The 26,550-nt window shown below is 41.8% G+C and overlaps 2 protein-coding genes across 2 annotated transcripts; both read right to left on the reverse strand.

Annotated features, from left to right (window-relative positions):
- Positions 1 to 263: 263 nt before the first annotated feature.
- Positions 264 to 16,460, reverse strand: usp36 (ubiquitin specific peptidase 36). Its single transcript, XM_085784173.1, has 20 exons — positions 16,362 to 16,460; positions 12,749 to 13,014; positions 12,423 to 12,644; positions 10,912 to 11,022; positions 9,102 to 9,204; positions 8,946 to 9,013; positions 8,329 to 8,399; positions 8,132 to 8,214; positions 7,906 to 8,017; positions 7,659 to 7,799; positions 7,056 to 7,156; positions 6,824 to 6,962; positions 6,371 to 6,733; positions 5,231 to 5,455; positions 4,656 to 4,780; positions 3,865 to 4,557; positions 3,298 to 3,524; positions 2,879 to 3,070; positions 2,667 to 2,782; positions 264 to 2,548 (listed from the first exon to the last, which is right to left on the reverse strand). The coding sequence occupies exons 2-20, from the start codon at positions 12,999 to 13,001 to the stop codon at positions 2,417 to 2,419; spliced, it is 3,477 nt and encodes a 1,158-aa protein (XP_085640299.1). The 5' UTR covers positions 13,002 to 13,014; positions 16,362 to 16,460; the 3' UTR covers positions 264 to 2,416.
- A 1,599-nt stretch (positions 16,461 to 18,059) lies between these two features.
- On the reverse strand, positions 18,060 to 25,910 carry timp2b (TIMP metallopeptidase inhibitor 2b). The gene is made up of 5 exons (XM_085784174.1): positions 25,575 to 25,910; positions 20,150 to 20,250; positions 19,946 to 20,048; positions 19,706 to 19,830; positions 18,060 to 19,580 (listed from the first exon to the last, which is right to left on the reverse strand). The coding sequence occupies exons 1-5, from the start codon at positions 25,702 to 25,704 to the stop codon at positions 19,383 to 19,385; spliced, it is 657 nt and encodes a 218-aa protein (XP_085640300.1). The 5' UTR covers positions 25,705 to 25,910; the 3' UTR covers positions 18,060 to 19,382.
- Positions 25,911 to 26,550: the final 640 nt, after the last annotated feature.

Genomic DNA, 26,550 nt, shown 5'->3' on the forward strand with positions numbered 1-26,550 from the left:
GGGGCGGGGCCACAAGCCAGTTTGGCACAGCTCAGCTCAACCAGGCCGTCCTGGAAATGTAACGTTAGCCTCTGCTCAGCTAGTGAAACAATGGATTTACACTTATATATTTTACAATAGGAGATTGTGAACAAATGTGGATGCTGAGTCTGCAAAAAAAAAAAAAAATCTAATTTCCACATTAATTGCTCTCCTATTTTAAAATAAAAATAATAATAATAAAAAAAAGAATCACAGCAGTAGAAGACAGAAAAATGCAGAGCTCACAAAAGTCACAACTTTATTGCACCTTTATAGTTAACTATAGTGTGGTAGGAGCCGCTTTCATTATGAAAGGTCTCACGCCTGGTCAGAAAAGTTGGTGCAAAATATAGAACCATGAATGCAAACATGTGGACCATCCATTCACACCAGTAAATGTTCCTCTGTGTCAGTTTGAGAGCAAAACCCTACGTCGATTTCACAGCCGACAAGCACATCCTATGGATATTACACTGTCGTAGCCTCTCCTGTTCTGTACACACTACAGTGACATAGGGAAGGTCTTGCATGAAAACAGACAACTCTCTTTTACACAAATGAACAAACACATTTGCAGATAAAGTCTCAAGTTAACATCCACCAACTGATCCAAGTATTAGTAGCACATTAAAGATCTGTGTCTTTTCTTCTTTAAATTATATATTTATAACATTAATTCCTATGCTTTTTTTATAGCCAATTCAAGGCAACATCTCTAGAATGAAAAGAAATGCATGGGCAGATCTTTACAGCGTTGGAGGGAAACACAGGTAGCACAAGATGGACTGTACAGTCTTCTACACTGGCAAAGCGTTTTGTTATAACGTTAGTTTCTCTATGCATCTGTGCCCGGATTGGTGCAAGATGATCCCATGGTTTCAACACCTGAAATAGTTTGTATAAAACAGTTTCTACAAGATGTACAGGATGCAAAATGGTGGTCCAGGCAGAGGGACTGCTCTGATATGAAACAGGGGGGAGGGGGATCTGATTAGAGATGAAGATGGGATACAGGATGTCTGGGTTCCTGAGTCTTCGCCCAGTTTGTCGGTGACCAGCATGACCATCAGAAAATTGCATAGAGATATAAGATACAAGGGGAAAAAGAAATCTTTAGCATGTGGCTGTCCCATTCTAACACAGTGCCTGAAGTATAAAATGTAACCCTTTTATTTCAGTACATTGGTAAAGAACAGTTTGTGGTGAGGTTTGTTACAGAGAATGGAAATGTCAAATCTCCAGATTGAGAGCTTCTGAACTGATGAGATGAGTAGAATAGCTGCACAGTAGAAAACAACTGCTTGTGTCTGATTTCCTCAAACAACCACAACCTCTACTCTGCAAATGCATATTGCACCAGGAGCTCTCAGAAGACTTCCAGGTAAACGTACAGATATGATGAAAGCAATAGTTTCTGATGTGAGGTCCACCCATGTCAACCCTTTCACAAACAGTCAAAATCTTCATACAAATCAACTAAGCACTTATTTGTGGTCTTAAATGTATTGGCAAGTCTGAAATAAACGGTGTTGTTTAAAAAACAAAAAGGAGGTATACAACCAAGATTGCAGAACTGAAAACAAAAGTTACCGTTATTACATTTTTAAACCAATTTAAACATGCACATTTAGAAAATGGTGGCAATTTTAAACCTTAAATTTTACCAACAATACGCGGGCAAAATTTGGTCCTTAAAAACAAGCCACATAGCGTATATAAGGTATAAAATAAAATAAAAATATATATCGTTTTAATGACTGACAATTTTGGATCTTTATCATTTAGTTTAGCGTAATTTCAGAATAAAAGGTCACTTCTTTAATGTCCAACTTACTGAGCCCTTATGTCTGCAAAAGCAGCACATTATGCTCTGAGATTGTGCACAGGTTTCAATAACACACCAGGAGTTCCAGGTATACATCCTCATTACTAGCATTTGTTTCACAAACATGGTCAACTGTCATTGATTTCATAGTAGCTCAGATATCCAGGGCAATAACTAAGGCTCAAAGGATGCCAATATACATAATACAAGTGACATGGATGTACGAGGGCTCTCTGTTACATACTGCATGCATAGAAAAGCTTGAGCCACTTTCTGTGGCATTTGAATTAAAAAAGGAAATGAGTTGCAAATCCGGATGGCCAATGAGGACAACATTTCATGTTGGTTGGTAATTTTAAAAGATTGAACGGGTTGTCAGTCAAACATCTAATGCAGTCCACTAGGCTGCTTTTGGCTCAATCCTATTTTAGAATTTGGGTTTGACGTGAACACAAGATAGATTTAGAAAAAAAAAAAAAAAGAGAGAGAGAGAAAAAAAAGGTATGCAAGTGTGGTATACAGTATTGTCTTGATTTCCAGTCAGCATGACCCTAACAGCACTCTGGACCGTCAGCGACGCACCCCAAAAACTCTCTTCCCTCCGGGTGTGACAGACCACTTGCTCTTTCTGTCCTGGATCTTCTGGAAGATGTTGCTGCCACTTCTCCACTTTTCTCTTTTATAGTTTTTCATTTTCTTTACCTGTAGATTAGTACGGGAAAAGGGATGAGACAGGTGATAATAAATGTGTGCTTTCATACCCAAGAAGCACCGACATTTACGGTATTATAACCTCCTGTAGTGTTGATCGTTTACTCACCTTTCCTCTATCAAAGTCTTCGTCCCACTCATCGATTACAGTGTCATTCTTTGCAAGGCGGACATCTTCGATTGCATCTCTACTAATAGCGGAGACATCTCCATCCCAACTGAGGACTAGACAAGACAACATAAAAAAAAAGAATTCTATAAATTTTCACTTCTCGCTACAAATACAAAGTTATGAGTGTGAAATCAAACTCAGTGTCTCACCGTTGGCTCCGTAGGCCTTATCAGTGGCGTTCCTGAGCAGCTCCTCTACCACACCGCTTGTCTTTTTCCCATCCCAGGCCACAGGAGCAGCGCCGGCCAAGGTGTTGTCTCCTAATGCACTTCCATCAGCCGCTGGAGCCTGGCTACGTTTGTAGCCATCCTTCACTTGGCTGTCCCACACTACCACTGTGGCTGGATGTGGGGAAAAAAAACAATCAGTAAGAAGAAAAAAAAAAGCAGCGATAAAGCACAGCATTCTCAAAATACAGTCATGCTCTTAGTGTAATTGTGCAATGACTGGTCAAGTTAAAGGAAAGATTGAAAAGCTGCAGTGGTGCACCGAGATTTTTAGTGAATAGCTCTGATATACAAACAAGGGAATGTACTGTAGTTACTGAACGCTCCTTGCGACCACGTACCTGTGCTTTGTTTGCTTATTTTGTCGTTCTCTGTGGTGCTCTGATTCGAAGGAGGCTTTGCCACCTCAGGCTCATCGTTCTGCCCGTCAGGACATCGCCTGCTCTCCTCCCACAGTCTCACCTCTTCTTTCGGCCTCTTCTTTTTCTTTTTCATCCTTAATTTCTTTTTCAGCGTTTTCAAATCTCTGGTGTCGTTCTGAACGGCTGTGGCCTTCATCTCAGAATTGCTGTTTGAAAGGGAAAAAAAAATGTTATTTCAGTCAGCTAAGTTAATGTGCTTATTCCAAACTGGGTAAATGTGTGTGTGCATGATAAAAGGTAATGAAGCACCTGCTTTACCTGCACACATTTTTACATGGTCGAGCAAATTAAATATCCTAGAGGAGGATGCTGTAGGACACACTTTTTTTCTTTTTACAGAAAGCTAGCTAGCTAATATTGAAAAGACTTCATGGTCAATATCACATACTTATTTGTTTCTTAATCTATTGAAAGAGCCTGATGTCATGTGTGTTTCAGGGACACAAAGACCGACATGTAACTGAACTTACAAACCTTCCAACCAACCTTGCTGATGCAGAGCATGCCGAGGTTGTGTCCTGCAGAGCTTCCAGCAGTTTCATCTTCTTCTTTTTCTTCTTCTTCTTCAACAACAACACAGAGTCCTTTCCCTGCTCTGTCTGATTTGCCTCACACTGCGTTGCAGTTGTGGAAGTTAACTGAAGACTTTGCTTAGACTGTTCTGCCTCTGGGTTGGATGTTAGACTCCACATGCCACCCTGACACCAGTCCTCATCCTGGTTCGATGTGTCCAGGTGGGACGGGACGCACTCCCTCTCTTTCGCTTTCTCTCCATCCTCGGCTTCCCGCTTTCGCTTTTTCTTTTTCCTCTTGCGCTTCTTCTCACTGGCCGGTTCTGCGAGGTTTACCTGCGTCTCCGTAGCTGGGGATGCGACAATCTCGGCGTCGCCCTCGACTTCAGAATGGCGCCGTTTCTTTTTCTTCTTCTTCTTTTGGTTGATCTTTTGAGCTGAAGGGCTGTCGAGGTCTGGTTCTTGAACCGTGGAGCTGAGGTTGTTGGAAGACTTTGGGCTCTTTGGGCTGGGACTGTGAAGCCCGTTGGTTTTAAGAAAAAGGCTGGCGTTTGGTTTTTGCAGTGTGGAGAGAAGGGACTGTTTCTGAGGGCTCTGCTGTTTGAAGGATCCACTTGAGTGGGCAATAGGCGATGACTGGACTTTGGGTGAATGGAATGGACCAGCTCTGGGGAGCGAAAAGGAGAAACATCTGGATTTCACTGCCATTGTCATTTCACAGCTTTCTTTCCATTCTCTTTGCATTTCCTGTGCAATACTACCTACCTGTGAGTGTGAGAAGGTGAGGCAAAGGTGAGGGGGTTAAGTTGATTTTGATGTGTGGGGTCACTGGACAGCTGGCGTGACAAAGGGGGCAGAGCATCAATGTTGCTCGGACTCCGGCTGCGAGCCTGCAGTTATCGACATAAATAAAAACTTGGTGGTCTAAAAGAAAATAGCCATGAATGTGACAAAAATAAGGAAGAAAATCAAATAAGGAAAGGGGATGATTACAGGGGTGGCAGGAAAAGATGGAGGGAGGAAAACAAGGAAGGAAAGGGTATGGCAGAGAAGAATTAGAAATGGTTAGAAAAAAAGAACAAACTAAAGGAAAAGAAGACAAACTCTAAACAAGTGCTACCATGTGGTTGATTAGACAGGCACACTGGAAAAACAACACGTTACATAATGCAGAAAATAAACTCGAAGGAGAATTTACTTGCCTTGATAAAGCTACTTAGTGAAATCAATGGTCAAATCTGGGATAGCAGTGTGGAGTGGGGCAACAGGAAACTAAGGTAACATGAGCCTGCGCTAAGACAGGAAGTGGTGCTGCTGCTGTGGATGGGAATGACGTTCACCTTCTTGGCTGACAGGGCCAGCTTCTTGGCAGGTGGAGGTGACATGGTGCTGGTGGCTTCAGACGTGATGTTGTTGAGGGCCGGGGGTTTCGCTTTCGCCGTCTTCTGCTCCTCCGTGCTCTGAGAGCGCTCCACGCTCTTGGCGGGGGACGCCAGGCCGTTGGAGCTTTTGCGAGGGGTGGAGGGCGTCTCTCCTACTGGCGCGCTCTTGGTTCCCACGGATTCCTGACAAAAACGTAAACATAGGCCACGGTTACACTTCTGTGCATGCGCATATGGCCGCGAGTTGCTGTAACGCATCTCCTTCTAAATTCTGTATTACTGGCTGAGCCACCAACACATTACAATACAAACAATACAAGCAAATCAGACTTTTACATTCAAGATGGCTTGATAATTAGGTTTTAGTTTTTGTCAGCTGTGCATTTTCCCCATTTCCTGTTAAATGTTTCAAATTTCACTCATTATCTACTCACCCTCATGTTGACTAAGGGCTGGGAGAAGTTTCAGAGTTCTCCGTACCTTCTCTGAGTTACAGCGGGGCTCCGTGCAGCACTACATGTCCATATGACGGTTGCGAACAGGGCCACTTTTCTTCGCCCAAAAAGACACACCAAAAAACATCCAAACACCTCCACACAGCTCGTCTGTAATGTCCCTCTTGCAATTTGCGCCGGCATCCGTGCAAATCGCGTGAGATTTGGACGGACCAGGAAGAGCAGTGCTGGGAGCTTCCGCTACGAACAAGCTTAAAATATAGACTTATTTAATTTTTTTTGGAACAATTTCTCATGTTGGGGCTTCAATACAAGAGGGACATTACAGACGAGCACTATTATTTGGATGTTTTTTGGTGTGTCTTTTTGGACGAAGAAAAGTGAGCCCCAGTTCGCAACCGTCATATGGACATGCAGTGCTGCACGGAGCCTCGCTGTAACTCAGAGAAGGCACGGAGGACTCTGAAACTTCTGAAACTCTGAAATTTGAATTTTGGGTGAACTATCCCTTTAACACTTTCTTATCTGGTCAGGACAGAACTACTATTTGTACATTTTGGTACATGTTCAAGATGTGATAACCTTGACTGTCCCTTTAAAATAAGATTTGTGTTTTGTTTTGTTTTGTTCATTCTAATGTTACCTTTGAGTCAGTGGTGTCGGCAGAGGAAGAGTCAGACAAAGACTTAATTGAGGTAGATGCTGCAATGCCTCTGCCCTCGCCACCTTGCTTCTTATCTCCCTCCGTCCTGCCGAGCCCGTTGTTGGGAGGGGTTGGAGTGGTGCTGCGGGACTGCACTTGGCTCTGCGGGGAGGGCTTCTTCAGCTTCTTGAAAGGTTCCTCGATAACCGTGGGTCCACCCGGCAGCTTGGCGGGGCCATTGGAAGATGACGTCCAGTTGGAAAGTCTGGGCTGCGGCTGAGTATTCACACCGTTCCTGGAAATAGGCAGGCCCAAGCCGCCATCCACCGACTGGATCTTTCGCAGCTGTGCAGGCTCAATCTTCTGCAAAGAGGATGGGAACAAAATACTGTAAAACTAGACCACAACGTTTACCATTTTATAAAAACATTTTATACAAGACTTTTTTTATACCTTTGTGACCTGCGGGGAGGAGAGAGGCCCGTTCAGGTTGGCCCGTTTTATCTGCTCAGACGAGATGCTGTTCTTCCCAGGGTGCAACATCCCCTGCTTGGTGGTCTGCCCATCAGCATTCTTCTTGGTTTCAGGAATCCTTTAACATACAAATAAAGACTTATTGTCCAGAAGGAACAGACATAACAGTTTTTTGTTTTTTTTCATCTCTTGCACAATGCTGTCGTCTTACCTCAGGTAGAAAAGCACATAAGCCTGCTGGTTCAGGACCACTTTGATGTTACTGGAGTGCACCATTGAGTCATTCATTTGGTACCATTGTCCATTGCTTGCCTGAGAGGAAACAACAAAGAGATAAACATTTAAAACGAAGATCACAAGAGACCTGTCATAAGTCAAACTTTTTATAGTAGTTGTGAAATATTTATTTACAGTTGTGCTATGAAAATATAGAAAAAGAAACAAACACAATAGAATGCAAAAAAGAAAAGATGAAAGCATTTCTTTGCAGCTACATGTTTTGTTGTCTTAAGATATTTTCACACCATAGCAACATCCATCATATCAACAGAAGAGGAATATGATTGACAAGGACTTCATAGTTCTGACACATACTAGAGGACACAGAGACACTGATGTAGAGTCATTATTATTAGTGGTTATATTAGTGTAGTAGGACATAAAGCACGACAGCTTTACTGAAACCACTGTTTCCTTCATGCGTTTCTATTTGCATTTAGTGTGTTGGTGTATTGATGTCTCTGTGTCAGAGGACAAAAACAAAGGGTTTCGTAACAATGAGTTTGTTGCTCGAGTGTGCATCTGGTTGCCTCACCTTGACATAGCAGTAGTAGTGTCCAGCGTGACAACTGTACCCAGAGTGCACCAGAACAGCGTAGAGGCCGTACATCACAGGATCGCCTGAGCTCTGAGACATGTAGGGGCGGATGTTCAGAAATTCTGGGTAACCAACATCCTGAGAGAAGAAACAATGGGCAGATGGAAAAATGAGACACACTGAGGAATGAGGAAGCTTTTTTTTCTTCTCAAAACAGCCAATGGTGTGAGATTCCTTTGTTGACCTTTGTTATTTTGCCTCCGCTGAAGTTGGCAAACCTCTTCAGTGAAAGTGTTAGTACATTAGATGTTCGATGGACCGTGAAGCGCTTGGTTGCTGGCACTTTCTTTTTGCACCTGGAGAGGAAAAGAGAAAGAGGAATGATAGAAATAAATGAAATGGTATTTGAAAATAATAATAAAATTTGAGGTCTTGCTATTAGAAATAGAATATAGACAAGTAGCGCTCACTTTGCACACATGTAGGCATTCTCTCCACTTAATACGTCTGGTTTAACGAACAGTTCCAGGGCTCGCACGATGTTTGCTGCTTGCTAAAACACAAATAGTGAAATCTACTCAGCACTGCTAGCATTTATAGAAACAACGGTTATATACATATAATATTTCCATTGGAATAAAAAGACACAACATCTTTTGAAACCTACCCGGATCTCCACAGCGATGTCCAGGTACGGGTCGTATGTGTCAGACACACTTTTACAAATAGAGCACTTCACTGAAAAGCAAAATGAAAAAAAAAAAAAAGAAAAAAAAAAGGTGACTCTTGTACTTGGGACAACAATATTTCTCACAGGTAACTGTTCCACTTCCTGTAAACACACAACGAACACAAACCTCAACAGCTGCCTCTGACTCTCAGATCAAACATGTGGGGAAATTACCTTTGCATTCAAGGCTTCATTTCCATTTCACCAGTGACATTTTGAATGTCACTTTCTGTATTAAACTAACACCACTGTAACCAGGTGTAAATATCCTTGTTTCTATTACAATGTTATATCTTTACAAGCAGCATCTTACAAACAGGCTTAAATTCAATTAATTTTATTTGACAAAACAAATGGCAATAATTCATAGTGAATCTAGTCAGTAAACAAATTGTATACATTGTGCTTAAAGCACCACATGTTTGGTTGTGGTTGGAGAAAAACTTTCTTTCATAAATAACATTTTCTCTGAAGAAATAGAGATAGTATGAAAACTGCAAAGCTCTAGAGATTTCTTTCCCTACATTTCAGCCTGAACAAAAAACTGCTCATACCTCTTGACCTGAGGTAACCTCCAAAGATCTGGTGAACCAGCGTTGTGGCCTGGGTCTGCCTGTCAAGCCTACACACAGGAAGGAAACAAAAAAAGTCCATAAAAAAACATTCATACTTTATGAATTATATTATCATGCTTTTTTAAAAAGCCTTACTTTGGGTAGCCATTGAGACAGGCTTTCTGCATGGCATCGATGGTGTACCGCAAAAATTCATGGGCATCCTCCTGGCTTCCGAAGCGAAAATGTCTGGCAATTTCTGTGGGAGACAAAAAAGCATGTTTAGCTTTGTGCTAATTTGAGGTTTCCAACACCGAGCGCTGCTAAAACATTAAGTGCTTTCTAACAACTATTTGTGTTTTCTCCACAACACTTTCCAAGAAGGGAGAAATCAGAGGAAAACAATGTTTATATCTCTCTAACTGGAAAGTAATCTTCATTGTAGTGAGTTTCATGAAGAGAGGCAAACATTTATTATATAAATATTAAGCACTGACAGCTCAAACAAAGACAATCCATAGAAAAAAAAAGTGGCAGCCGGAGGCAACTTTATTAATCATCCTTTGTTCTTCTGTCACTTGTATTCTCTAAAAATACAATTCGGCAAAACAACACAAGAGGCTCAATAAAAGACAAGTGATCTATAAACAAGTGCTCACACAGTTATGGCCTCTAGACAACTTATTGTACGGCTTCAATTGAAACATTATTCACGCTGCAGTAATGCAGAGTTGCAGGTTATAATGGGGTGTCAACTATAGAATGGCAAATCGGTATATTTTATATTGCAGTAATCAGTGAAGGTCGTTTAAGATATTGTTAAGTTTAAGGAGTTTTTCTTTCATGGTTTACTGGCCTCTAAACTCTGTTCCTCATGCAACTGAGACGAGCGGTTCAATAATGATCTAATAAAAAGCTTACAGTCACTTAGTGACTGCAGCAGACTGACATCTCATCTAACAGGCTCACATTAGAGCTAATGTAGCTCTAAACCGTTTGCCTCTACTGTTGTATGAGCTGGTGCAATTGTAACGTGGTCATCACCACATTCCCAGCATAGCCTCCTCCTGGCTGATTTACGACAATGAGTCACCGTTGAGTGGGGGGAAAAGGAATGAGACACCACGCACTAATGACCTGCTCAGGACACCTCTCCGAGGAGACAAGGACATCCTGAGGAGCTGAAATGTGCATCAGGGGCTTGAGGGTTTATTTTCTATGTGAGACCACACCTGTAAGATCCACATCAGTTGCAGTTAGCCCTTTCGATTTTTTAATGTGATGACCTTGCGTTGTATTTGTAATTGTTTTAGGAGTAGGTGTGTATGCTGCGCAACAGATACAGATACAGATGTTGAATTTGCGTAGTTCTACATGTGGTGGTTGTAATTCTAACCACAGCGAGGTGGAAAACTACATTAATGTACGGAGAGACTATAAAAACACATACAGTGAATGACTAAGTCCTGTTTTTTTTTTTTATGAAGTGTGTGTGGGGGGGTGGACTGTACATTTTTGTGCTAAAGCTGCTCCTCTCAGCCTGCAGTCACAAGGAGACAGAGAGGGCACTGGGGAGGGAAGAGAAGAGGGTGGGAGGGGTTAGGGGAGAAAAAGAAAAAAAGAGGCGCAGGAGGTGGAGACATGATTGCAGCAGCACATAACAGGCAGGTAAGGAGGGCTCCTCTGAGACTACAGCACACTACCTCACCATGTCAAGGTGCTGCTCACAGCTCATCCCTACTCTCTACACGGTGTTCATTCACAGCCTGCAGCCTCCACGCCGCTCCACTTATGTACTGCAGTTACTGCCTGCTGTCACACGGGACACTGTGGCCAGCGTTGCGTCACCGCGCCTCTGGCAATATTCAACCAGGTGGCTGTGACTCCTGACACAACCTACATCGGAACGCCGCACAAAACTGCTCGCGTACAATTACACAGTGTTGATGGGCTGTAGCTTTCTTACTTTTCAGGTCTCTGATGAAGGAGACAGGCTTGATGGCATTGCCCGTGTTGGCAAAGGCTTGGATGATATGGTTCTGCATTATGCAGATCATACAAAAGCCTGACTGGTGACCTGAAACAAAGACAGCAAGTGTTAGTAAGCAAGTGTTATGGTGACACTGGGGAAGATACAATCTATTCAATGTATGCCTTAATGAAAACTTGCAGTAACTAAGTCAAAAGCCACAGTAATTATAGAGTTTACACATATTTGATTAAAAAGTAAGGTCTGAATCAGGCTAATGGCATCCATGGGAATAATGACACAGGCATGCAACAACATACTGATCATTGTCAAACAAATATTCCTAAATGCACTGTTTAAAGGTGAAAATCAAATGGAAAAATAGCAAATTGCTACTTTTTTTTTTAATCAATTTGAAGGACATGAGCAGTGTATTTTGGTTTTGTTCCCTTTCATTTCTCCACCCTCTATTAACTGAGAGATATTATGAGCAGTGCCTGCTACAAAAGCACTGCAATTACTGTCAAGTCTTGTGAACGGTCTATTTTTGGACGTCACGAACAAAAAGATTAGACTGAAAAATCTGTTTAAAACGATCTATTCATTTCAATTCCAGGTATTTCTCAGGGAGAATTTGTGAAAAGAATAAACAAATCGTGACTCTGCAGTTTATGTAAGACAGTGCAGTAACTGATAAGTGTGTGAGCACATTTGATGCAATGTCAAAACATCTGTTTGAACGTCTCAAAGATCTTCATGATTTGAAAACTCTATTTAAAGCAGAAGTAAGCGGAATGTTTGTGTTAATATAAGTCTTAAATAGTTATATCTTCCGACAGCAATCACTTATATAGAGTGTTTGGTCCAAAACACGGGTCTGTCAGTCACTCTGCTCTGCTGTAAGCCGAGGAGAAAACTTTCCTTGTATCCTACAACCTTTATCCGATGAGAGAGAGAGAACGGCATAAAGGGGCGGTCTTCTCTGTGTGTGCAGCCAAGGGATGCACGTGAATGTGGTGACGTAGGGACGAGGGCGGGGACTGCTAACTCCATCGGCTGACAGGAAGTTAGCCATAACGACCGGATTGCTTACTTCTGCTTTAAGGTTACACAACCGAAGCTTGGGTTGGACCAAAGTAAATCGTTTTAAGAGAAAGAGATTTAAGGTGGTTAATACTACTACAAATTAACCCACAGTTCTTAAACTGGGAGGTCAATGAGTCTCTCTCTTGGCTTCTTAAAAGTGATAATCGACTAGTGTGTCTGAGTCTCAATACAACTCATTGTGAACAGACCGAAGCAGCTGTTTGTTTCTTCTTCAGCTGCCGTGGCTTACATTCCACAGGGACTTTAAGGCACAAGTGTCTGCACTTGGACTCACAGTGGTGGGGTTACAGTCATTTCCCTAAATTTATAACTGTTTGGGTGAGTGTAGCACTAATAAAAATATAGATGAATGGGAATGGGAATGCTACGGCAGCTTTTAAGAGCATGACTCAGGTACTCACAGGCACGGCTGTGCTCCTTTGAGAGTAAGTAGTTGGCAAGTGGCGGGGTGTAGGTGAGACACTGCACCGTGGAGTTGAGGAAGCAGGTGTTTCCGAGGTTGTGGAGGCCAGCTCCCACCCTGTAGACACGCTCCCATTTGAGGGTGAGCTTGTTCCCTGGAAAGAGCATCTTCTGTGGGGCGGGAATCCCATCGCTCTGACCCCCGGCGACATTCTCCGAGACTGAATGAGAAGCATGGTCAGTTTAGTGACATCACAAGAACACATTTAGGACTAGAATCAAAGAGTTAAAGACAAATTTGGAAAATGTCCTTTTGAGATCTTACCTTGCCTCTTTATTTGGGCGGGCTCGGTCGCCTTCTGCCCTGTAGCACCCTCATTCCTGGGATTGAGGATCACATACTTGTTCTTTAAGGTGTCCAATTGATAGGAGAAGCCCTTGCTGGCAGGCTCAAACTCTATCTTCTGCAAAAGGACCTTCTTGGCAGAAGAGGCCAACAATTTGTTGAGGTCACCCTCATCGCCTGTCTCCTTTCGACCAGGTTTTAATGCCTCCTTGAGTTTATCCACTATCGGCATTGTTGGAACATCACTGCAAAAAACAAAACAAAGACAGATGTGGGAGTCAGTGTCAGAGTTGTAAATTGTTCAAATGGAAGTGGCTGCCTAAAACAATCAATGAAACTGGTTACCCAATCTCTCAAAAGTGAACAATAACATGTCACATCTGAACCTATTCAAAAGCACCCACATTCTGCCACAGAGCAACAGTAAAGCTATGGCTGAAAAAGAAAAAAAGAAAAAAAAAGAATTTACCCCTCAGCTAAGTGCCTAATAACACCCCTATGTGTCTGTGTTTCAGTGTGCACCTCTGCTCTGCAGGCCACATATTCTGACGTGGCTCCACAATAGATACAGGGGCTGAGTGCATCTGAGGAGCCAGCTGGGTCTTGGCAGCTGTCCCCACAGTTATGCAAGACATCAGACGTTGGTAACAGAGGGTGGGGGGTTGTGTATGCGATAGGAGAGGATGAGCGTTTAGAGCACATGATGTGTAAGCAGCTGCTGCTATGTGCCAAGTCAAATTCTCATACGTATCATTTCAAGCCTGCATCAGTTTCCCATTGTAACATTAACTGGGGAAGGTGCCACATCTCTTAATTGAATTTTGTCATTATATGAGATACGAGAGATGCAAAAGAAAATAACTGACATAAAAAGATAAATGTTGCTTGAAAAAAATATATATATTTCACGTTGGCTGTCTGCTGTCCCTTTAAACACACTGGAGCTGAGAGCACTAAAAGGACCAGTTCAGTATAGATAATAGTGCATGCACACTTCCACAACAACCCTCTGCCAGCCAGCCTGGTGAATGACTTCTGACGTGTTATTTTCTACAAAAGGCAGCAGCTGGCAAAAATGTGTTCGGTGCTGACTGGGTAGTGAGTAAAGCAATCATTCTGTCACTTATCACCTGAATTTGCCCAGGATATAGCTGAGGTCCCCCCCCCCCCACCCCCACCCAAATAAAAACACAGCTAAACCCTCCTAAAAGTGGAAACATTGCATCATGCAGATGTTACAGGATCACAACAAAAACAACCGAAGGCGTGTAGTGCCATGCGAGTGGAGCTTATCAGAGTGGGCAGTGACGTCATGAGGAGGGAAGGAGGGCTGAAAATGCATTGTATGCACAAGGGCATGGTGACCTTCACGTGCTGCTGATACTGATAGAACCAAGAACGACACAGCCCGCAGGGACACAGCTCGCTGCAGTGATGCAATGGCTATACCAGACGGCAATGATGATAACACTTGCCACAGCACAAGACAGGTGTTTGATCCTGTTTATTATGTCATGGCAATAAACACAGGTGTTTAATCTGATTACAGGGTCATTATGATTGTGTCATTTTGTTGCACACAGCAACTTTCCAATGTTTATGTTTGCATTTTTAAACTGACAATGATTCATTATCTCAAGGCCTGCCACTAAAGGTTTCAACTTTTAATAGTGTGTGGTGCAGCACGTTATTCATCTTTCTCAATGAGAAAGCAAGCCCTAATACCCATTCATACATGTGTATACATCTTGTTAACGTGACCGGTCAAACAAGCTGTCATCAACAGTGAGTATAAAATTACAAAAGGTAATGAGAGATGCCTTTTGACATAGTGGGAGGTTTTACTTACAGTGTCACTTAAAGATGTGAATGCTTAAATGGGTTGGAAAGAATTTGACAAAGTGGGCTTTACAGGCCCAAGTGAGACAAGCTGAATGTTAATCTGCATGAAACTTTCACGGAGCTTTATGATCAACATTTCTGACCCCGAGCTGCACTATACTACAGGAGAAAAAACATGTATTTTGAACTGCTGCATGATGCAACTGTGTTCCTGATATAAACACAATATTTGGGAGGCGCAACAAAATGCATTTCTTGATAACCGAGAAGACTTTATTTTTCAACTTTGTGTTTTTTTTAAATATATTCCCCACAGGAAAAGTGTGAAATCAGAAAATGCATCTAAAAGTGCAAGTTGCCTGTGTGCAAGTCTATGGTGCAAACCCACATACTAAAATTGCAAAGACTACCTTTACCCTTAACATGAATTATCTTAAAAAATACTTTGTTTAAATGAAAGGCCCACTCCTGTCTGTCAGATGTCACAATTCCCTATCTTGTAATCTAACCAGTAGGTGAGCAACAACTTTACATGCTAAAAAATATTTAGAACATAATAGCCTACCTGTAAGAGCCTATCAAGAATTATCCGTCAATAATTTGGTCACCCATATTTGAGTAAGTATGTTGAGTGGCAGTATTAGAGCTACAATAAGTTGATACATAGTCCTGTTGACAGTAAAATAAGTATCTATTTAAACCTGTTGGTTGGTTGTGCTTGTAAGTCATCAAAGGCTTGGGGACAGTCTGATGCACATTTTAAACTTTTTTTTTTTTTGCCATTTTATGTTCAGGTTGTATAGCTATAGGCCTATATTACTTCAGATAACATGATAAAGTGATGGATTAATTGACTTAAAGGGCTCCCCCAAAATATTATAATCAATACGAAAACAGACTTCAACAAAGTGAACTATGTGTATGACAATGCCCAGATTTCCATACACACCATTACGATTAATTTATATATATAGCCTACGCTCTACCTTTATTTTAATTATTTAATCAACAGTGGTTGTCTAGGGGGGAACATGCCGGTGGATCTCTTAATTTACAACATTTTCTATTTCTCCAACGAGCTTTATTTATACGATACCGACCAAAAACCTCAAATCAATAGTGGTCGCTCGTGGATTTGAATTACAAACGTTGGACTTTAGGGGGAGCACCTGAAGGCAGCATCGTTGGTGCTGTCACTTCTAAAATCCCTATATCGTTTTAGCCTATTTAGACAACCAGGAAACTACTTGATTACACGGCGTTTCGTTTGCTGGTCGGCAGTTATCGCTATAAACGCCATGCAAGTAGCTGGGTCGTCTGTTTAAACACCAACAGGACTCAACTCTCCCGGGCCAGTCATCATAGCTTAAATGCTAAGTTGCTAACCCCAACCACAGCTAAATGTCGAACCGAGCGGTGTCAAGTTCAGAAATAAACTGTCGAAATCACCTCGATAAATATGTAAACCCTTCGATACCTCGTCGAGTTGGCTTTCCCTGCCGATAACGGTGTCGTCTTTTGCCTGAATGCGCTTGACAGCAGCAGCAAATTAGCCAGCGAGCTAACTTAACGTGGCGAGAGCCTTCAGCCTCACTCAATGCAGCAATGTGGTGTTAGCATCCCAGCGTCCAGGTGGCTAACAACCCCCCCCTCCACCGCCGCCACATCCTACCCGTTTGTTCAACAACAGCGGCCTGAAAATGCGTGCTAACACATGTCGGCTCTATCCACGGGGCGTTTGTTCACTTACCTTTCGTTCAGTCGTCCAAAATCGTTGACAGTAGACGGGTCTGCTTCCTCAGCTGTAGCTCTTGAGTCTGGTATTTTCGCCCATGCTGCATTATCAGAGGGCGGTGACGGCCGTGACTGACGGGGATCAAAGACCAATCAGAGGGCAGGTCAGGCCGTCGCTGAAGGGTTCAGCCAATCAGCGCTGCGACTGACGTAGGGCTGTTGGAAGAGAACCACACGTGACTTCCAGCCATCGCTGTTTACCATTGATGTAATTGACACGGTACATATTAATAATTGTTAATGTACCAACAACGAGCACTGAAATGGCATTTCATACATGATAATCCAGCATTAGCGTGTTAAAAAAAAAAAAAAAGATGCCATTGTTCGCTTGTGTGAAAATAACTTGAGAGATGAAAACAATTCGTGTAATTTCCCCATCGGTGCTGATTTGAGCAAATATTCAATCTTAGTAGAATGTAAGCAGATTCATCCATGTCCCATAGCCTTTCCTATAGGCAGGCTTGTAATTTCAGCTGGAGTGCCATCGGAGGAAATAGAAATGTTGGTTGTTAAGCAAGCACATCCACGTCGAACAGATTTTAATAAATGCAATGTCTTGCACTGCTGTTTACTGTAACTCAACATCATTTCATATTGTCCCATCCTGAGAGTGTCAGGTCTGATATCTGCACATCTGTTCACATGGATAGGCCCGTGAAGGAATGTAAGTGAATGTCACATGTTATTGTCTCCACTAGTCGGCAGCAGATCGCCGTTTAAGACTGTCTTTGCCTCTGTAAAGTCTCTGTAATTACAAACTGGGGCACATGACCTGATACATTAGGCTACTCTGTTGCATGACTTTTGCCTCCCTTTAACAAGATGAGGTCTTGTTCTTCCTGTACCATGTCGCTGGGGCCACAGCCGTTAGGTGGGGGGCCACATGATCAGAAAGGTACCAGGGTTCATTCAAGTCATTTAAACATCCTGAGGTCTGCACGTGCACGCTATGAGCTTTATATGTAATTTGAAGTCAATATTCAGCTTCTTTATCTCACATTTGAGACATTTGGTGAAAATAGAATGGCAGAATGACAACATTTGTGCTCAAAAAGCAATCTTACAAAATTTAATTTTAGACTTGTTTTCTACACTTATCTATTACTGTATTCATATCCTATTTCAAGCACCAAAACAGTTCATTCTCATGACTGAAGGAGTGTTTTCACAAGGGATTTGAAATTTTTCAAAAAGCAGACCTCAAATTTCCAGCATTTGGCCTAAATCATTTCTTTATACAGTGTTCTAGGACAAATTGGCCTCAGTGTGCTTACAGCGGAGGTTCTAATATTTAGACATAAAACACTTGAGTATTGTTACATCTGCAAGTATCTTAAAAAGATAAATTTAAGAAAATATGTAAAAGTCGAGAAAATGGCCTCAGACCTCAGAGGGCATAAACATGTCTGTATTCAGTTTTAACCAGTGATTTGGTGTTTGTGCTTAGAGTGCAGGGCCACAAACAAAAATCTTGTTTAGGGGCCACCAAAATCCTAGGGCCGGCCCTGACCATGTGTCTCTATTCAGACTAACACTGGCAAATGCGAGTGTTTCTTCTGCTGCACTCTGATTCTTTTATGGATTTAAGTCATTTTTTCTTTCTTTCTTTTCTTTTTTTTTGTAAAAAACAAAAAACAGCAAGGCAATCAAATCAGGGTTTGGCATTTAATATAATAGTCAAATGTACAGTATTGTGTCAGTTGGACATGCATGCAAAAATCATCTTATCTCAAAAGTCTCATGTGAAACCAGCACAAGACATTATACTTGACTACAGTTTCAAATGAAGAATTTTTTTACACTCTCATATTCATTTTCATAAGTCACATGACATCTGTTCAACACTTTAAGGTCATTCCCATTGCTCTTGCAACAAATTGATAGTTGGTTAAAATGTATTGTTCTAATTCACTGACACAAAGGATGAGCCAATCAGTTAACAATCCGGACTACAATTTGACCTTTAATGCATGTAAAATGTGTGTGTTTGCTAATACTGTTGAAACACTAGGTCTTTGTACAAACCAAATGTGTCAGTTGTCATAAAAAGTATCAAAATGAGGGCATTTTTTTTCAATAATTATGATTAATCATACAACTTCCTTAAATAAAATATGCTCTTACACTTACTAAAGCATTATAAAGAGAAGAACTGTAATATAAAAAAATACAAAGTACAAAATGGAGGATTCAATCCTCTTTTTCAGACATTTTTTCATTAGAGACATTATGACTGCTGTGACCATTGTGTTCAAAGTGCATTCTTGTCTATTCAGGATTATTTAAAGACAACAATTACAAAGCACTGACTGTGTGCGCAGGCTGGCATCAGAAAAATGACCTTTGACGTGCCACTTGTTTTTAACTCAAAGACAGGTTTGCCACACCTTTAAAAAAAAAAAGTGAAAAGATTTGCATACTCAGCACAAGAAAGAATATGAAGCAGGACAGGCAAGAGGAGGCATTAATTCCTTGTGGTAGCTCTGCTGCCACAAATCAGGATGCCGACTGCCAGCTAATGTTACTTAACAACACACAGATTCACAGAATTGTTACACTTTTGAGTTTCATTATAGAATTATAGCTCATGTCAAACAATAGCTTTCACTAGCGCAGAAACTAAAGTACTGAGAGGAGTTAACACTGAATTCTGATGGTTATCCCTTTATCTCAGCTGAGGGAGAAGTGGTTTATGAGGAAGTGCTTTAGATTTGGGGGTAAAAGCCTCAGAAGGTGCTGAATTCAAAAGACTGATGAATAAAAACATAATGAGTCCTGCAACTAAAACACATAACAAATCTCTTTTTTTTCCCAACCTCACCACATAGCACGCACACCCTGCAGCTTTTTTGATAAGAAGAAAACAAAATAAGAATTTGACTTCTGTTTTTATTTTTTGTATTTTTTTTTTTGGTATTTATATCTTAGTATATTTCAACTGCAGACATCCACAGACTATAGGACAGTGGTGAAGTTATGGGTCTTCGATGTCCAGGAAATCCTTTTTGGGTGGCGCAGCACCTCTATACCAGGCACAAGAGTCATCACTCCTCTTGATGCAAGCAAAGTGTTTGGCCTGCTCCCCGTTGACCGTCTTCTCAATCACCCAGTCCGTCCACAGGCACTCGGCCGGGCTGCTGATCATGCAGGGGATTGAGGTGCAGTGAGTGATCTGAGGAGCAGAGAAGAGACCAGGGGTGGGGGGTTAGCTTACAAGAAGCAGTCTTTTAAGATTATAGCTCCACTAGCTTGTGGCGAAATCTCGTTTAACTACTGACTATCCTTCAGCTTTTCTACCTTGCAATCACAGCCAGTTTCGTAGCGCTGAACCAGGCTCTTCCTCTGGGTGTCAGTCAGGGTATCCCAGGGCTCAATTAATTGGCAAAGTGTGACATGCATCTTCCCGTCAGTCTCCAGTCTTCCTGCAGGGGAGGGAGAGCCAAGTAGACGTAATGAGATTATGTAAACAACCAATGTGACGAAACCGTAGGTATTTCATAATGTGTGTTTGCTAATTTGGCTGCATTGTAGGCCTACCTGTGATAAGATACTCCTTGCCGTGCTCCAGAGTCACTCCACACACTGCAGAAGAGGAAGCGGTGTAGATGGCCTCAATGTTCTCGTTGGGACCTTTGAACATCTGAAAATTTCAAACAGAGAGGATAAAAATCAGATTTATACAGGAATTAGGTTTAAATCCAAACATAAAATGAGAATTAAAAACAACTTCACACTCGGTACCTTGATCTGTTTGATGTCATACTTGATCTTTTTGATGGGGTTTCCATAGACGTTGTTGCCAACGTCAATCTCTTCCTGTCCAACCACCTTTGCCCTGATAACTGGACAAAGACAAAACAACCCACATTAGCATTCGCTGTGTTTTAAGGCAGGGCTTCAAAGTAAAAACACCATTGTCATGTTAAAACTGAACTCTCTCTGGGTTTGTCTGTGTCTGATCTAAGCCCTGCCCAGGTTTGGCATGCCGGAGTTGGCCACAACACATTGCTGCGGCTTGGATCTGTGGAGTTTGCATGTGCCAGGTGCTGGGAAGACAGAGAGGCACATGAGTGTTTCATCAGCTGCAATCAGAGGGAGGAATGTGTGCTGCCTGCTCCCAGGCTCCTGGGCCGACAAGGGAGGAAGCCAGTCAGCAATCTTTGAAAAGCTGAACTAGAAACGCTCCCCTCACCCCCAGGCCTCTCTGCCGACCTGCCTCTGTGTCTGGATAGAGGTGCTGACATGCAAATCAACTTCTCCTTCATTTACAGCCTTTCTCTTTCTCCCTCCCTTTCTTTCTTCCTCGTGATCTTAAGTTCCAGCTCCCACATTCAGAGAGGTTTGGATGGGGGGAAAAAAAATATAACAGTTCAAGTGGAAAAACATTATCAGAGCCATACGGATGAGCCTTTGAGCTCAAATACTGAGTGTTCAACAAAAAATGACTCATGTGTTTTGCAAACACTGCTTCTTTCATGTGAATCCAAAAGCAGAAGTACAGTAGAGCATGCGCCATTCATAGTTAAATACCTATGGATTACTGGTATCATGCGAGTTACAGCGATTACTGTAAATTCACATGACTACACCATGAATAAAGTTTACAAAATCCCATTCAAAAATCAAGCTTTTAAGTGAAGTAGACTAGCGACAGAGCTAATGTTAACCAGATGTTCCCTCTGGAGTCCCAGTTCAGTCCTCTCTTTCCTAAGGTGGCAGCTACTGACTGAGAGCCTGAGACTATCACGAGCCTGCTCCCTTACCAAATAAGATCAAGCCTTTCTTTATTTGCTTTTTATATGATGAAGGTATGAAGCTGCAAGCCATATGCGCCCTAATTCAATGACAATAGAGGCTCAGAGAACATCTCCTTTTAAGGGTCTAAAAATTCGACCTTTAACAAAAGGAAAACAGGAAAAAAAAAAAAAGGGAGAGTGTGTGTGTGCACAGAAGGAGAGAGTGATGGAGGGATGAGGATGGCTGCATTCTGCAAACAAGGGGAACAGAGGAGGGAACAGACACGAGCAGCAGTTGTTTTGCAGAGGCAGCGTCAGCCAATTGTCCCGTGTCAGACAGCCCTTCAAAGCAATACTGAAATACTGTCACAAACATACAAGTTGACAGGGGGGAGGAGGAGTTATAGAGAGCACAAGAGGAAGAGGGAGGGCGGGGAGGGTTAGTTCTTAGCCAGGAAAATGTGCAAAACACTCAGCTGTGCAGGGCCGCGAGCTTTTCTGTGTGCTGCTCGGAGCTGCTGTCGAGTAGCAGATATACTGACAAACGATTTACATGTCACAATTTAGCAAGACAAACTGCACCCAGTGATAATCTACACCAGTCAAGCTGTTTCTGCTTTACAAATCACACATTCCTCACACACTCTGATACACACTGAGTTAGGGGCGCTGAGAAAACTCTCCGACTTCTCTGGCTACAAAGTGGATTTGTGGTAATCCCCTTTGCCTGAGTGTGCGGAATCACACACAGATCACTTCTCCTTCCACTGGTGCAAAGTAGGGCAGGTGAAAATATGCACAGTATGTAACTTATGTGAACGATAATATATCATTTGAGCACTATGGCTTTAGACACAGCTTTGTGGTTGTTAGAGTTAGCTTTTTAAAATTCATTCAATGTGCTAAAAACAAACAAATTACAAAAAAAGATGCAGATTAAGGTTATGTGTATTTTTTTTTACTTGTTTACAATTTGAAAAGGAATAGCAGAAGTCCTAAACATGCTTCCATTTAGCCAAACTCACTCCAGTTAAGTGCTCGCGGTGATTGCTAAAAGTGGGTAAAAGTTTTGTCTGCCTCTGAATGTGGTCATTGTTGCTTTACAAGAGCTTTATCCATTGTTGAGTTTAGGCCTACAAAACAACAGATAGGCTAATAAACTACAGTCTGAGCAATACTACATCTTCAGGACAGATTGGAGGCTACAGTGAGTTGCTATTGGAAAGTGGCAAATTGGCCCAGGGATAGCTGGTTAGCATACTAGAGAAAATGCTAAAAGAAAAAAAAAGATACACTGACGTTGCTTTCCACCACTGGAGACATCTCATGGTGAGTAAAAGAATAAACTTGCATAGCTCCTTTAAGGTAGAATAAGCGCGTATATTCTAGTTTAAGTACCTGAGAAATATAACTTAATTTTCTGCCCAGATATACTACCTACTTCTCACAGGACATTGCGATGCTTACTGAAAAAGGCTGGCGGAGCCCTATGAAAAAAAAAAAGTTTCACAAACATGGGAACTGAGGCAACCATCTAATTTTCTAGTTACTCAAACAATAAACACATTATTTTGTATATAGTATTTTGGTCATGAGAGTGCTTTAAAAACAAAGAGAAAAGGGGGAGAAAACAAATGCATGTCATGTAATTGCAGGGCCTGTACATCCATTTTCCTCTCAGAGAAGCCACGACGAAGTCCGGTTTTGAAAGAGAAAAAACTGCAAGTTCAAACCAACTTTTTTGCTTATCCACTCCAAGGATATACCAATAAATACAGCTTTTTTTCCTCTTTTTATTTTGTAATCGTCATCGCCATTGCCATCTTACTATACACCTAAATATCTTTCTGGCACCCTAAAAAATCATTTGTGCCGATGTACAAAAGTTGAAGAGGTGAGTTGCAGAAGTCATTTTTGCACGGTAAAATGAACCTGCAGGACAAATCGATCCAATGCATTCTCACCGGTGATGCTGGAGTTTAAAGCAGCTGTTGCAAGAACTTGCACTCAGTCTGGCTCAAAGGAGGGAAATCTGGTTTTAATGTCAGCTCTGTTTACACAGCTTGCAGGGCTGTGTTTATACCGGAAGTCACGTAAAAGCCAGCTTTCTTTTCAAGGTCTCCAATGATTCTCTTTCCCCTCTTTACAAAAAGCAGAACAGGTACGATCTGTAATCACCAAGAATTGTGAAATAAACTGCAAATGCATAATGAGCACAGCATATGAGTGTGCGGCATTCCTATGCCTCAGCCAAAGACCCAAGGGATGGATTTCGATTTATTAGGAAAGATTTTTTTTTTCTTTTTTTGTTCCTGCTCTTTCTGTTTTGACAAGATAAATGGAACTACATGTTTACAACTGAAGCTGACCTGGTTATTTTCTTTTTGTTTACAGGAATGGAGAGAGAATGAGCAAGGGTCTTGTTAAATAATGTTAAAACTACAGCCAGCATTGATTAGATTAATGGTTCAGCTCTGCTGCCCACTTAAACTTTCCAGTGGTATCTTTCAAAGACTTTGTTTCCACCTCTCATTTTCTTCATATCTTGTCGTCTGTGCCTCACACAAAGAAAATGAATCAGTGAATCATCCTCAAAACTGACATATTGGCACGTGACAAAAACATTGACTCTACTTCCAAGATTTAAAGAACTGTGGCTGAGTCACTGAAACAGAAACAGCAAGCTACTCTTCTTGAGTAATTTTCCGTAGACTTCAGGCACCAACTGACCCTCCTACCTTGTGCACAACTTAAGTAATACTTTCACACTAAGCAGGGTTCCTCAAAACAATGTCTTACTGTGTGGAGACAGTCAGGGAGTGTTTTATTCTATAGCAATTATATGGCAATACAATGTTTAATCCAAATTACCTTATTGTAACATAATTGCCAAATGCCTACAGTTCAGAGGACATAAGGTCAAGATAAGTCAGCTTCACTGGTGGACCTGAGATGGTACATAGGCTAATGCCCCTTATTCTGAATGTACCAACACCCATTGACTTTAAATGGCAATGATTCACAAAGATTCTTATGGTAAGATCTGTGCATGTTGTGCAGTTGTTCACAAGGGTTGAATACTGGAGAATACTTAACAGTACGATTAGGTTCAATAAGTCCTTTGCTCCTTGACTAAATATTGGTTAGTGTTGGTGGGAGGGTCTATCCATGGTGCTGAAGCAGGAGCAGAGGGAGGTTAAGGTCATGTTAGGACCTGACATCGCAGACTGTGATGAAATGAATTAGTCTGGAAGTTCTGATGAGTATCAGCACTTTCAGTCTAGTCTTTTAACAATAGTCAGAGCCCTGTGCCCTCATACCTGACCATGTGACCAAGTGCAACCAGAGTTAATTTGCAAGGCTCCTCTTTGTACTGTGGTAAATGTAAGAAAAGTAATTGCCACAAGAAATAGCAGCTATTCTCACTGGATTTATTTTTAGTTTCCTTTCCTGTCTCCATCTTCTATGGTTGAGTTTGAGATATGTCAACTTTAAAAGCATCTCAATGAAGGTTAAAGAAAAACATCTGATTTTCCTTTACAGTAAACTCCCCAGCAGGATAATGTGGTTTCTTCATCCTCCAGTGCCATGGAATCCAATGGTAAAGAGAAACCTTTGAATAAGTCAGTTTCTGTAGACATGCCACACACTCAGCCAGCTCTCAACCGAGAAAAAAGACCCTCAGCAAAACCCCAATTTAAATAGCTACACAAGCTGGTCACTGTTGAGACTCTCGTTAGCTTCAGGCCTATGTTGAAGGCAGCAACAAGTAGTGTTTTGTAATAGGTAAAATAAGAGGGAAAATGTCTTCATGGCCTGTGAGGAAGATTAAACTAAATGGCCATTCAGTGGGATCTGAGGAAGTGCACCAGTCATCAATTTCACAGTTTGGTCGTGATGAGAATGAGTGGGAAATAGGACAGATTCTACCATTTACATGCTGTTTTGATGTTAAACTCCACAAATGATGACCAAACTCTGGTTTTCCTGATCAGTAACAGGCACATATGAGACTATAGTGATTGAATATCTGGTTAGTAAGGGGAAACTTCACCATTCATCTAAAAACTGTTCAAATGTTCCTTTTGGTAGGCTACCAATATTAAACTACAGATCAGAAAGACGGGTTAACTATATATTTTCTTTAAAAACAAGTAGGAATGAAGTAGGACTATGTGGCTACATATCAAGATTGAAGAATATCAACAGATGATCAGAGAAAAAGAGAGGAGGGCAGTGGAAAGAAAGATTGGGAGACAGAAATTTCCATCCTCCCTCCCCCTGTAATTGTAAACATAAGAGTGGGGGCAAGTTTGCAAAGTTTCCCCCTCCTCGACATTAACGGTTTCTCTGAATAAAGATATGGATCGCAGACATTTAACAATCAAACAAGTTATAGTCATTCATTTTGGTCAGTGAATGCAACTTACCGACATCTGCGCTGCAAAACGCCTGCTGAGGATGCGCTGGGGAGCAGCTGCAAGCTTCTGCTATTTCTTCCACTCGCCACAGAAACAGGATGGCCAGCGTGACAAAACAACTGTTCATCGTCCAGGTCATCTTGGGAACAAAAAAGAAATACGCTACTTATTGCTTTAAAGAATATAAAGAAATACTACTATAAGGCGGTCTTGCGGCTGAGCAGTCCCGTGTATCTAAAGGTCTCCAGCTACAAGAGGATCAAAGACGATCTACTTGTCAAACTGTGAGATGCACAAGGTTGCAAGAAAGCCTACACCCTAACAACTCCCCTCGATCTGTTTTCCAACACCGTCAGGACTCGGCCGCGTTTTTATCCCTGCTGGCTGCAGCAGGCTCCGCCCCCCTCCGGAGTGCTCTCAGCCAATGAGCGCAGCGGCACTGTGGAGGTCAGGGGCTCCCAAAAGTTTACACATCCACCTACAAGCCCCGTCACCCTCTGTCACAATCCTGTCACATAGGTGGGATGATTATTTACATCATTACATGGGGGTCATGCATGCAACTTTTCAGTCGCCCCCAGGCACACACACACACACACACACACACACACACACACACATGGATTTGTTCTCTCTGCTCACTGAATCACTTCCTTACACACCCCCACAAATTGTCCCCAAACCTCAACTTTTACCTTTAACTTTCCCCATATCATTCCTACATTACAATCAGATTCACTCATAACGTTAAATTAAAACCTAAAATTGAAGCTTCCTTAGTAAAAACCAGGGAAATGATGTCATTATGTCTAAGCTTTTTCCTTATCGTTTTATCTTTTGGAGTCTGGTCACACAAATTCAGCAGACAACTATTCAGTGGGTTACTCTGATTGGGAAATCGCAACGTTATTCTTGTAATTAAACCTCTGGGGACTGTGGATGTGCGCAGTTTAAAATTCACTAAACATGTTATGTCTGGTAGGCT

This window comes from Trachurus japonicus, chromosome 8, assembly GCF_045865225.1.
Source record: "Trachurus japonicus isolate A0001 chromosome 8, Traja_1.0".
NCBI lineage: Eukaryota > Metazoa > Chordata > Actinopteri > Carangiformes > Carangidae > Trachurus > Trachurus japonicus.

What these genes read in the sequence shown, in the direction of transcription:
- usp36 (XM_085784173.1), bottom strand. Translation starts at nt 13,001, where the DNA reads ATGCCGATAGTGGATAAACTCAAGGAGGCATTAAAACCTGGTCGAAAG. An exon ending in ACTACTACTGCTATGTCAAG is followed by an intron (nt 7,157 to 7,658) that starts GTGAGGCAACCA and finishes GTTTCCTCTCAG; the next exon opens with GCAAGCAATGGACAATGGTA. An exon ending in GCATGCTCTGCATCAGCAAG is followed by an intron (nt 3,525 to 3,864) that starts GTTGGTTGGAAG and finishes CCTTTCAAACAG; the next exon opens with CAATTCTGAGATGAAGGCCA.
- timp2b (XM_085784174.1), bottom strand. Translation starts at nt 25,704, where the DNA reads ATGACCTGGACGATGAACAGTTGTTTTGTCACGCTGGCCATCCTGTTT. An exon ending in GTTTTGCAGCGCAGATGTCG is followed by an intron (nt 20,251 to 25,574) that starts GTAAGTTGCATT and finishes GTCTTTGTCCAG; the next exon opens with TTATCAGGGCAAAGGTGGTT. An exon ending in AAACTGGCTGTGATTGCAAG is followed by an intron (nt 19,581 to 19,705) that starts GTAGAAAAGCTG and finishes TCTGCTCCTCAG; the next exon opens with ATCACTCACTGCACCTCAAT.